We start from the raw sequence: 12,520 nt of genomic DNA, 5'->3' as shown, positions 1-12,520 counted from the left end.
TATGTGTGGGGGTGAGGTGTGTGTATGTGTAGGGGTGAGGTGAGGTGTGTGTATGTGTGGGGGTGAGGTGTGTGTATGTGTGGGGGTGAGGTGTGTGTATGTGTGTATGTGTAGGGGTGAGGTGTGTGTATGTGTAGGGTGAGGTGTGTGTATGTGTAGGGGTTAGGTGTGTGTATGTGTGGGGGTGGGGTGTGTGTATGTGTAGGGTGAGGTGTGTGTATGTGTGGGGGTGAGGTGTGTGTATGTGTGGGGGTGGGGTGTGTGTATGTGTGGGGGTGAGGTGTGTGTATGTGTAGGGGTGAGGTGTGTGCATGTGTGGGGGTGAGGTGTGTGTATGTGTGGGGGAGTACGTGCACGGGGAACCTCCCTAAAGCAACAGGAAGAGGGAAGGACAAGAAAACATTTCCACGTCGCTACTCTGGAGCCCAGGTGTGACCTTCTCAGGGACACCAGGGTGTTACTGTGTGTGTGAGTGTGTGTGAGGGTGTAGGTGTGTATGAGTCTGTGTGAGTGTGTAGTCTTGGCAGAGGCCTCACCAACTTTCTCCCTGCCATTCATAGAAATACCAACACTAGACCCAGCCAGTATGAAAATATGCTGTAGCTTGGAGACAGGCCCAACTTCCTCACTAGTGTTTTCCTAATACACTCCTACATCCCATTCCCAACACATCTAGTGTCAGACACATCTAGTGTCATACACGTCTAGTGTGTCTACCACACTTACAACATCCTCTCCTCTCCCCTACTCTCCCCTCCTCCCTGTCCTTTTCTCTCTCCTCCTCTCCCTTCCTCCCTGTCCTGTCCCCTCCCCTCACCTCCTCTCCTCTCCTCTCCTCTCCTCTCCTCTCCTCTACTCTCCCTTCCTCCCTGTCCTGTCCCCTCCCCTCCCCTCCCCTCCTCTCCTCTCCTCTCCTCTCCTCTCCTCTCCTCTCCTCTCCTCTCCTGTCCTCCCTGTCCTGTCCTGTCCCCTCCCCTCACCTCCTCTCCTCTCCTCTCCTCTCCTCTCTTCTCTCTCCTCCTCTCCTCTCCTCTCCTCTCCCCTTCTCTCCTCTCCTCTCCTCTACTCTCCTCCCTCCCTCCCTCCCTCCCTCCCTCCCTCCCTCCCTCCCTCCCTCTCCCCAGAGAAATTCTTCCCTTGGATACTGTTCCCAGAGAAAACATACCAGTCGGGTAGGATTGAAGAAACACACAAACATACACACATACACATGCACACAAACACAATAACACACAATAAATAATCATTACCTTAATTTGAAATACTTAGCTAGTTTCATAACAGAACATATAACTGAATAAACATATGATCATAATATGAGGATGATCTGCATACAAACGACTTGTAACAGTTAATGGAGATAATATTGTGTGGTGAATTAAAGATGAGGGAGGGAGGTAGGGAGGGAGGGAGGGAGGTAGGGAGGGAGGGAGGGAGGGAGGGAGGGAGGGAGGGAGGGAGGGAGGGAGGGAGGGAGGGAGGGAGGGAGGGAGGGAGGGAGGGAGGGAAGGAAGGAAGGAAGGAGGGAAGGAAGGAAGGACTCTCTTGCATTAACACAGGGTTAAAGGGGAGTAGAGGTAGAGAGAAGAGAGGGATTATAGAGGGATAGAAAAAGAGAGGGAACGAGAAGGAGAGAGAGAGAGTATGCATGTGTGTATGAATGCGTGCGTGTAACTCTCTGGTGTTAATATAGGGGTAGATGGGTAGAGGGAGGAGAGGAGAGGAGAGAGAGGGTAGATGGGGAAAGGAGAGGAGAGGAGAGAGAGAGGGGGTAGAGGGAGGAGAGGAGAGAGAGAGGGGTAGAGGGAGGAGAGGAAAAAGAGAGGGGTAGAGGGAGGAGAGGAGAGGAGAGAGAGAGGGGTAAAGGGAGGAGAGGAGAGAGAGAGGGGTAAAGGGAGGAGAGGAGAGGAGAGGAGAGAGGGGTAGAGGGAGGTGTCACGCCCTGACCTTAGAGAGCAGTTCATTCTCTATGTTAGTTGGGGCGTGATAGTGACTAGGGTGGGTCATCTAGGGGAATTGTACTTCTGTGGTGGCCTGATATGGTTCCCAATCAAAGACAGCTGTTTATCGTTGTCTCTGATTGGGGATCATATTTAGGTAGCCATTTCCTTAATTGTGATTTGTGGGATCTTATCTACAGTTAGTTGCCTGTGTGCACACCAGTAGCTTCACATTTCGTTTGTGCTTAATTTTTTTGTTTGGTGAGTTTCAGTTTATTAAAATATGTGGAACCCTACGCACGCTGCGCCTTGGTCTACTCCTTTCAACGAACGTGACAGGAGGAGAGGAGAAAGAGAGGGGTAGAGGGAGGAGAGGAGAGAGAGGGGTAGTGGGAAGAGAGAGAGAGGGATAAAGGGAGTAGAGGAGAGAGAGAGAGGGGTAGAGGGAGGAGAGGAGAAAGAGAGAGGGGTAGTGGGAAGAGAGAGAGAGGGATAAAGGGAGTAGAGGAGAGAGAGGGGGTAGAGGGAGGAGAGGAGAGAGAGAGGGGTAGTGGGAAGAGAGAGAGAGGGATAAAGAGAGTAGAGGAGAGAGAGAGAGGGGTAGAAGGAGGAGAGGAGAGAGAGAGGGGTAGTGGGAAGAGAGAGAGAGGGATATAGGGAGGAGAGAGAGAGGGGTAGAGGGAGGAGAGGAGAGAGAGGGGTAGTGGGAAGAGAGAGAGAGGGATAAAGGGAGGAGAGGAGAGAGAGAGGGGTAGAGGGAGGAGAGGAGAGAGAGAGGGGTAGTGGTAAGAGAGAGAGGGATAAAGGGAGTAGAGCAGAGAGAGAGAGAGGGGTAGAGGGAGGAGAGGAGAAATATAGAGGTAGAGGGAGGAGAGGAGAGAGAGAGAGGGGTAGAGGGAGGAGAGGAGAGAGAGGGGTAGAGGGTTTAGAGAGAGAAAGGGGTAGAGGGAGGAGAGGAGAGAGAGAGGGGTAGATGAAGGAGAGGAGAGAGAGAGAGGGGTAGAGGAAGGAGAGGAGAGAGAGAGGGGTAGAGGGAGGAGAGGAGAGAGAGAGGGGTAGAGGGAGGAGAGGAGAGAGAGAGGGGTAAGGGAGGAGAGGAGAGAGAGAGAGGGTTAGAGGAAGGAGAGGAAAGAGAGAGGGGTACAGGAAGAGAGGAGAGAGAGGTGTAGAGGGAGGTGAGGTACATAATTGAGAGTGGTTTATATTTAGCTTCCTGGTTGGGGAAGGCAGTACGGCATGCTGCTGAGCGTGTTATAATTATCACCGTGGGGAATCAACAGCCGTGTGATTCCACTGTTACGTACTCCACAAGCAATTGCTTTAATTGCGACCGGGTCCCTGCCTCTCTCTCGAACAGTATCCATCTCTCTCACTCTCTCGTACAGTATGTCTCTCTCTCTGTGGTACAGTACACGTCTTATTAATGTATGTGATTCATTTTCACTGTTTCAATTTTTATGTTGGAGAGGATGGATGGAGGGCAGAAGGCTCTGCTGTCGGAAGAGAGCTGCTGCATGTTTCTAGAGGAATGGAGGAGAGGGTGAAGAGGAGAAGAGAGAGGAGGAGAAGAGAGGAGGGGCGGGGAGGGAAAGCATTGGATGGAGCAAAGAGAGAGAAACGAAAGGCGAAGAAAGAAAGGGGGAGGAAAACAGAGAAGAGGAAGGATAAAGAAAGAGAGGGTGACAAGGAAAAGAGGAGAGTGAACTGAGGGGAGAGGTGGAGAAGAGAAGAGGATGAGAAGAGAGGAAAGTATAGGATGAGAGGATGGCATGGGAAGAGCAGAGAGAGTGATTCTATTTTTAGGGTTTACCAGGGCGACCGTAAGGTGACCACAAGGGGGACCGGCCCCGGCTTAGAGGAACCACACTGTGACCAGAGCCTGTACAGCTAGACACACCGCAACACTATCACTGTCATACAGCCTGTAGCATTATGACATCATGTAGCACTGTCACAGTCACACAGCCTGTAGCATTATGACAGCATGTAGCACTGTCACTGTCATACAGCCTATAGCATTATGACATCATGTAGTTCTGTCACTGTCATACAGCCTGGGCTAAATACACCAAGACACACTGCACCACTTTCACTGTAGATATGACAGGACTATAGCTATGACAGGACTGTAGCTATGACAGGACTGTAGCTATGACTGGTCTGTAGCTATTACTGGTCTGTAGCTATGACAGGACTGTAGCTATTACTGGTCTGAGCCATGACAGGACTGTAGCTATGACTGGTCTGTAGCTATTACTGGTCTGTAGCTATGACAGGACTGTAGCTATGACAGGACTGTAGCTATGACAGGTCTGTAGCTATTACTGGTCTGTAGCTATGACTGGACTGTAGCTATGACAGGACTGTAGCTATGACTGGTCTGTAGCTATTACTGGTCTGTAGCTATGACTGGACTGTAGCTATGACAGGACTGTAGCTATGACTGGTCTGTAGCTTTGACAGGACTGTAGCTATGACTGGTCTGTAGCTATGACAGGACTGTAGCTATGACAGGACTGTAGCTATGACTGGACTGTAGCTATTACTGGTCTGTAGCTTTGACAGGACTGTAGCTATGACTGGTCTGTAGCTATGACAGGACTGTAGCTATGACTGGTCTGTAGCTATTACTGGTCTGTAGCTATGACAGGACTGTAGCTATGACTGTTCTGTAGCTATGACAGGACTGTAGCTATGACTGGTCTGTAGCTATGACAGGACTGTAGCTATGACTGGTCTGTAGCTATTACTGGTCTGTAGCTATGACTGGACTGTAGCTATGACAGGACTGTAGCTATCACAGGTCTGTAGCTATGACTGGTCTGTAGCTATTACAGGTCTGTAGCTATGACTGGTCTGTAGCTATTACTGGTCTGTAGCTATGACTGGACTGTAGCTATGACAGGACTGTAGCTATGATAGGTCTGTAGCTATGACTGGTCTGTAGCTATTACAGGTCTGTAGCTATGACTGGTCTATAGCTATTACTGGTCTGTAGCTATGACTGGACTGTAGCTATGACAGGTCTGTAGCTATGATAGGTATGTAGCTATGACTGGACTGTAGCTATGACAGGTCTGTAGCTATGACTGGTCTGTAGCTTTGACTGGACTGTAGCTATGACTGGACTGTAGCTATGACTGGACTGTAGCTATGACAGGTCTGTAGCTATGACTGGTCTGTAGCTATGACTGGTCTGTAGCTATTACTGGTCTGTACATGACTTTCCATGAGTTTAACTATATAAGTGCTTACTCTCTCAGATAACATGCTAATCATTGTGTGTGTGTTTGTATATGTGTGTGTGTGTGTGTGTGTGTGTGTGTGTGTGTGTGTGTGTGTGTGTGCGTGTGTGAGTGCCTGCGAGTTTGTGTGTGAGTGCGTGCGTGTGTATGTTTGCACTAGCTCAAGGTGCCTTTGCCATGCGGAATTGTGTGTGAAGTCAGTCACACACACACACACACACACACAATCCATTACGAGGTACACAGAACGTTCCGTTAGTCCCTACCTCGTTCCCGTAGGTTCCGGAACAGTTTGGACGTTCCCTGCCTCACCGCTGGAGTATCTCCCAAGATCTTCTCCAGTTCCTGATGTCAACAGAGACAACACTATGAGTCTCCACAGACACACACCACTCCATGTCCACAATCACACCCTTTTCCCTACATAGTCTACTACTAGTCACCAAAGCCCTATGGGCCCTGTTCAAAAGTAGCGCACTGTTCATTCATTTAACTAGGCTAGTCAGTTAAGAACAAATTCTTATTTTCAATGACGGCCTAGGAACAGTGGGTTAACTGCCTTGTTCAGGGGCAGGACAACAGGTTTGTATCTTGTCAGCTCGGGGATTCGATCTTGCAACTTTTCGGTTACAAGTCCAATGCTCTAACCACTGGGCTACCCTGCTGCCCTAAATAGGGAATAGGGTATTTAGGGAAGAGGGAATAGGGTGTTATTTGGGATGCAGCCATGACTTTAACCTTTAGAAGTGTCACTGTCTAACTAGAACATACAAACATGCTATGCTGTTGCTTCATGTTAGGAACAGATGTGGGATCTTAATTTGATCACCCTGTCGCAGGAGAACATCCACACTACATTTTCAGGTTTGATTTTCCCTTACGAAAAATATATCAATCCCAACAAAACTGACCATTAATTATAATCCACATAATAATTCACAATTCCTGTTGCTGCAGGATTATTTCCTTCTGTAGCAAACTGGTTCAAATTAAGATCCTACATCTGCAGTAGCTTGTATATGATAGCATGCTTCCAAGTCAATTGCTGCTGCAATACTATGGCGGTGGGGTGGCAGGTAGCCTGGAGGTTAAGAGCGTTGGGTCAGTAACCGAGAGCTCGCTGGTTTGAATCTCCTAGCCGACTAGGTGAAAATGTGCCCTTGAGCAAGGCACTTAACTGAAATTGCTCCTGTAAGTCACTCTGGATAAGAGAGTATGCTGAATGACTAAAGTGTGAATAGGGAAGATGGCTATTCTGTATATGTACGGTATTACAGCTAGCTGTCAACTAATCATCACTAGCCCCGTCTAAAACATTCAATATTAATATGTTTTAAATATACAGTTTATCATACATTACATGTATATGTAGGAACAGGAGTTTTATAGCATAGCTCTTCATCAACAAAAATACTAACTGTTCTCAGACCTGTTTAGTGAGGGACATCCACGGCTTCTTGTCTGGAGGAAAGAGAGAGAGGGATAGAGAGAGAGCAAGTGAGAGAGAGAGAGAAAGTGAGAGAGACAGAGAGACAGAGAGAGAGAGAGAGAGAGAGAGAGAGAGACAGAGAGACAGAGACAGAGAGACAGAGACAGAGAGAGAGACAGAGAGAGAGAGAGAGAGAGAGAGAGACAGAGACAGAGAGAGACAGAGAGAGAGACAGAGAGAGAGAGAGAGAGACATAGAGAGAGACAGAGAGAGACAGAGAGAGAGAGAGAGAGAGACAGAGAGACAGAGAGAGAGAGAGAGAGACAGAGAGAGAGAGAGAGAGAGAGAGAGAGACAGAGAGAAAGAGAGCATAACGGAGTGTGTGTGGGCTGGATCAGATAACATCACTATGAGGGGTTCCATAGTCATAATAACACATCCATACACTGTCACCATAGACCTATTACAAGGCCATAAAGTGCCCTCTGCTTCGCTTTGTACTGTATCCCTGTGTCTGTCTGGGGCAATGTTCTAGTAAAAGTGCAGATTTGTTTTGGTCTTTATAAAGGGGTGGTCTAATTCAACCTCAAAGGAAACATTAGGTGGCCTCTGACACACACACACACACACACACACACACACACACACATACACAGACACACACACACACACACACACACACACTTTAAAAGCCCCATCTATCCCATTCTCAGTGGGGAGTCTGGTCCGTGTGCTGTGTGACAGCATTAACCATCAGACTAAACAGTGTTACACACGCCCGTATCTTCTGAGGTCCACTGGCTATGAGCAATCTGTTAAGAAACCTCCCAAAACAGAGGCATTACACTGGCAGAGGGAGTAAAACAAACCATGGGCCGTTCCCACTGAAATCCTCACTGGGCTGTGAGCGCCTTCTCTTTCTCTCATAACAGCCGGCGAAATGTCAGCTTCTAGGGTTTGTGGAAATTCATTCAACTCTCAATCTGCTTTGTCAGGATGATTATATGATTATATTCAATGGTGGTTTATTAATAGAAAACTTTATAGAATTTTTTGCCAAAAAATCATCCAGGGCCCATATCCACAAAGCAGCTCAAGTAGGAGTGCTGATCTAGGATCAGTTTGGCCTTTTAGATCATAATGAACAGGATTATATGGACAGATCCTAGATCAGCACTCATACTCTGAGAGGCTTTGTGGATACGGGCCCTGGTCTCTATATGCAGCGCTATTTAAGCCATGCAGAACATTATAGATCACAAAACATAACAGATAAAAAGAAAATTCCCTTCGATATGAACTGCATAGAGCTAGTGAAACTATTACATTCTAATGGGCACCAATTTGGATCTGGAAGGTCGGTAAAACACATTCCAGGTTAGAAATCATCATGGAACTTTTGGAGCCAAGATGGAGGGCCAGTTTCCCAAAATAGCATCATAAATATGGTAACTGTGTCCTGGTAGTACATACTCCGGGGCTCGCTCATGGTGACAGACTCGATGAAGTTCTGTGGGGTCATGTAGAGCTGTCCCTCATATTCCACCGAGCTGAACAGACGGAAGCGATGCTCGTGGGACGACATGTACACGTCCCCTTCCTCAAAGTCAAACGGCCGAGTCTGGCAACACACAAACAGACAAACAAACTGGTTGGTTTTGCTGATGGACAATTTTCAATGCAATGCACTGTGGACTTGAGCATTTTGAAACCGTACTGTTATATCTTTCTGCCTGGGCCTAAGGGTGAAGAAATAAAAACGAGCCTTTCTTTCTCAGAGATTCTCTCTCCCTCTCTTCCGGTCCCTTCTCTATGACAGCTGTGCAAGAGAAATCAAATATCACCCTCTACCTGGCAAGCAGCCCTCCAATCAATACTCTAGCCAGGAGCCAGAAGCAAACAGCTCCTCTAGAAAGACAATACTGATACTACTCCTCTCACTGTCTCTCGAAGATGCCAGCTAAACCAGCACATTTCAACTTTCTTTACTACCCTATCCCTCTTTCTTTCTCCCGAGCACCCTCTCTCCTTCTCTCCATCCTTCTATCATCGCTGTAATAGAGAAATCAAATATCACCGTCCACCTGGCAAGACCAAGCAATCCTACAAGCAATGGGCTACTAACGAGAAAGTCTCAACAACAGCCTCGCTGTTGAACAGAATAGTATCTCTTCTAGCGAGACAACGCTGCTCACACACTGTCTTCTCGAAGATGCCAGCTGAACCATTACCGTGTCCTTGCTTTGGATGTATTCGAAGCGGCATCTTTATTTGGGTCTCTCTGTCTATAATTAGATCCACCTCTGGCTCTTTCACACAAGGCATTGTGGGAAAGACAGCTTGCCTGATTAAAATACACCAAAGTGCCACTGCGCAAAGAAAAAGCAACGACTTCTTGGGTTGTAATTAGAAAAGGGTATAAATAACACACTAACTCTGCCGTGCCTGACGGGAGGAAACGATGAACAGAGGTTTTCTACTTTCCGCTGGAGCCCAATTTGCACACAGATTCATTCATAAAGCTTTCATGAGGAGTTTGTGTTAAGGGATTTTTTTTTTTTCCTCCAAAGGAATTAATTGAATGGATAGAAATGGAAGGAAATGTCCCCAGAGAAGGGTAGAAGAAGAAGTCACTTCCTGGTTTGACTTCAGGGATTTTGGATGGATTTGACCCCCCCCTGGCCCTCTAACTCTGATTAATGCTCTGGGTTTGTACAAATAACTTAATTCACTAGTACTTCATATTTCTGATAAATGAATAAATACGTCCACCATTCCAACCATTCCATCACACTGTGGCATGCATTCCAACCATTCCATCACACTGTGGCATGCATTCCAACCATTCCATCACACTGTGGCATGCATTCCAACCATTCCATCACACTGTGGCATGCATTCCAACCATTCCATCACACTATGGCATGCATTCCAAGAGGTAAATGTCAATGTCTCCAATGGAACTTTAATATTTACCCCAACAGTGCCTTATCAAGCAGAATTAGGCCTACACACAAATCAGTAAAAGGCATATGTCTGTAACCTACATGCATGTTTAAGTAATCAAATAAAAGTCAAGAGAATTCAATCAACAGATCTTAAAACCTCAATAGAAAATGGTGTTTTGAGTACCCATATAAGGGCATGTAAAAAATAACCTAACAGAGTCATCCAGACCATGAGAACCAAAATATGATATCCTCCCACAAGTGGGGATGATTTGAAATACTTGGTTGTTTACATGTACTTTCCATTACCAATTAAGTTGGTCATGCTATAAGAAATAACGAGCATATGTTTATAATAAAATTACAATAAGAAATCCATATGTATTATTTTGTTAGGAAGTGTAAGAACAGTCGTTGGCAGTGAAAGCCTCCTTTGCCGTAACTACGTCAAAGGGGCACGCGCGTGTCATTTCAGCACCGTCTCGAGCGGAGAGCGCCCTTCCTTCTCCAGTGTGCCTCGATATCATCTCTGGGAAAACTGGGCCTAATGTTTCCGTTGTACAGTAGAGAAATGACACAATTTATCCGCTCTGCGAAAAATGTAACTAGTAGCCTACTAGGCTAGTCATAAGTCTGTGGTTTCCAAACAACATTTCAAAAGAAGAACATATTACTAAAACACATTGAAATAGGCGCTGCGCTTCTCGAATTCTCAGATCACGCTCACACACTTAGGCTATAACACATTCATGGCAGAATGCCTTTGACAGTTTGTATGCTGTCAACATACGAATACTTTTCGGGGACAAGAGAACTCGCTGTGACTATCTTGTCACAGCATATAGTGTAAATTAGAAGCCTATACCTTTTGCTGTGCTTCTACAGCGGAAAGGACCGGGAGCAGGTCGCGGCCACTGAAGCGATATCCCATCCTCTTCCTGCATCTTTGACTGTACATGTCGTTGTAAAAATAAAATGCCACCGCTCCCCCGGTTGCGAGACACATCCCAACAGCTAGGCATCTCTGTGTCCTACCTCCGGCAGTCGTCTGAGCGCCGAGGAGCTCGTTTCTCGGAGCGGACCAGACATTTAACCTGTTTACGATTGAAGCCAGTCTGCGAAAAGCGGCCATTGTTGTTGCTATGATGAGAGTATTGAAGGATAAACGTATTCTCACTCCTCGCGAGATGTGGATCATATTCTCGCTCTGATTCACTGGAGTTTGGGATGCTGCGGCTCTGATCGAAGTTCGGCTTTGAACCAGCCGCCAAAACAGATGGATATGATGCTCCAATGGGTTTGGGACAGAATAAGGTGCTTATTTCTGAACCTTGGTGAATTATATACATAGTTGCGTTACTATTCTAATTAGAAGCCAATATTTTTTACATTCAGGAGAATCAGGACGCATGCTAATTTTGACAAGCCCTATTCACACGAATGGCAAGAGACTGCAAATAAAACATAATGTAGACTAGTAATACGTCGTTTCTCTGTTGGCTATTATATGGTCCCGAGTGTTGGGGCAAAGTTTTAAGAAAAGTTGTATTCATAAAAAAAATTGTATTTATTGCAAATCGTGATCATGTTGTTTCATCATGATGTTACACAATAACTTCTTACAGCTGGATCAAGTACGTTTCGAAGTAAGACAGATATTAAGAGTACAAAGATTGCTGCATGCGACTTACTCCATTGGCTATACACTAATGCTTTATATATCAACGTTAAGCCGATGGGTTCTTCAAGTTTCCTTTGATGCCTGCAACCACCTGGTCATGCAAAGGCCTGTGTGGTTTTCTCCCCACTCCCATTATATATATATCAAACAACACTGCATTTACTCTGCACGGAGCTCCACAATGTGCAGTGGGAAGATCTTTCAATGTGACCCTGGAAACAATTCATCTAATGCCAATGTCATCAGGAAATGTGGCACGTAATTGACGTCTTCATTGTGGCGCATCGATCCGCGCGCGCATATTGATTGATCGCTTCTGCGCCGCGCGCATCGATTTTGTTTCAAGGTATTTTTGGGGGAAATCATAAATACTAATGAGCCCTGGGAACCCAACAGGGAGAGAAAGGTCCCCGGAGAGAGATGTTGATGAATCACCTATGTGTGGAAATGGTCACTAGGTCATTTGCAACCAGTCGATTCCCAGGCCCAGGCAGATGCATTGCACGCGCTGCTGCCCTGTACCCTATCAGTTAGACTCAGGTCACTGGCTGCCTCCCCGGTACCCTATTCTCCCAGGCCAGAATCAATTCAATGCAATACATGTTAGGGCATAGGCCTATACACTGGAGACTATCTGTACATGTAGGCTCGCTAATATGGGCAAAGTGGCTTGAACTATTTGATGCGCTGGTAGGCTACCATATTGTCCCATGCTCCAAATCAATCGAATACAATAGTCTACATAGGGATAGTGTTATTCATCGTATACACAACAGGCTATTTGCAAACGTTTATAATATTGGAAAAGTGGCTTGAACTATTGTGTTGTATTTCTGGGGGAACTCTCGGTGACGGTGTCAGGTAACCGCGGCCTATCTGGGTATTTTGAAGCTCTAGGTTCAAACAGGTTTCTACCTCCAAGTTCCCCCTGACTGTTGTTGGTCCCCTTACAAGATCTCTCAACTTTGATCGCTCTGGTCTTTGATTCCTATGCTCTTTAAGACCACAATTAAGAAGAGCGTGTTCAAAGAGGCCAGGAGATCAGTGGAAGATTGACAGTCAAGTGATGCCGTTTGCACAGATGTGCGGCGGGTTCTGTTTCTAAACACGCCGCGGAACAGCCGCTGGATTACATAAAACAAGCGCGGCAATAAATCAACATCTGTGCGCGAAAATGACGCACAAGAGGGGGACGTTTTTCTCTCACCCCCAGCAGCAAATGACTGCACCTGAGTCACTCGAGCCGTAGGGTTATAAAGCGTTTAGGATGATAGTAA

General features: G+C 46.5%; 1 protein-coding gene across 4 annotated transcripts in view; it reads right to left on the bottom strand.

Annotated features, from left to right (window-relative positions):
• The window catches only part of LOC110534774 (calcium uptake protein 3, mitochondrial), a 41,150-nt gene extending 30,418 nt beyond the window's left edge, over positions 1 to 10,732 (bottom strand). The window contains exons 1-4 of one of the 4 annotated variants that reach the window (XR_016483935.1): positions 10,428 to 10,732; positions 8,088 to 8,235; positions 6,615 to 6,646; positions 5,452 to 5,530 (exon numbers count right to left, since the gene is read on the bottom strand). Coding sequence is in view for 3 of the 4 variants with exons in the window: in XM_090187853.1 (XP_090043979.1) it covers positions 5,452 to 5,530; positions 6,615 to 6,646; positions 8,088 to 8,235; positions 10,428 to 10,694 (526 nt within the window). In the remaining variant the exon portion in view is untranslated. The remainder of the gene's footprint in view (positions 1 to 5,451; positions 5,531 to 6,614; positions 6,647 to 8,087; positions 8,236 to 10,427) is intronic. The other 3 variants (XM_090187853.1, XM_090187854.1, XM_090187855.1) reach the window with 3 other exon arrangements.
• Between the last annotated feature and the right edge of the window lie 1,788 nt (positions 10,733 to 12,520).

This window comes from Oncorhynchus mykiss, chromosome 10, assembly GCF_057628025.1.
Source record: "Oncorhynchus mykiss isolate SJ-2025 chromosome 10, ASM5762802v1, whole genome shotgun sequence".
Classification (NCBI taxonomy): domain Eukaryota; kingdom Metazoa; phylum Chordata; class Actinopteri; order Salmoniformes; family Salmonidae; genus Oncorhynchus; species Oncorhynchus mykiss.
Note: the sequence above shows the minus strand (reverse complement) of the source record. Positions and strands in the feature narration are given on the sequence as shown.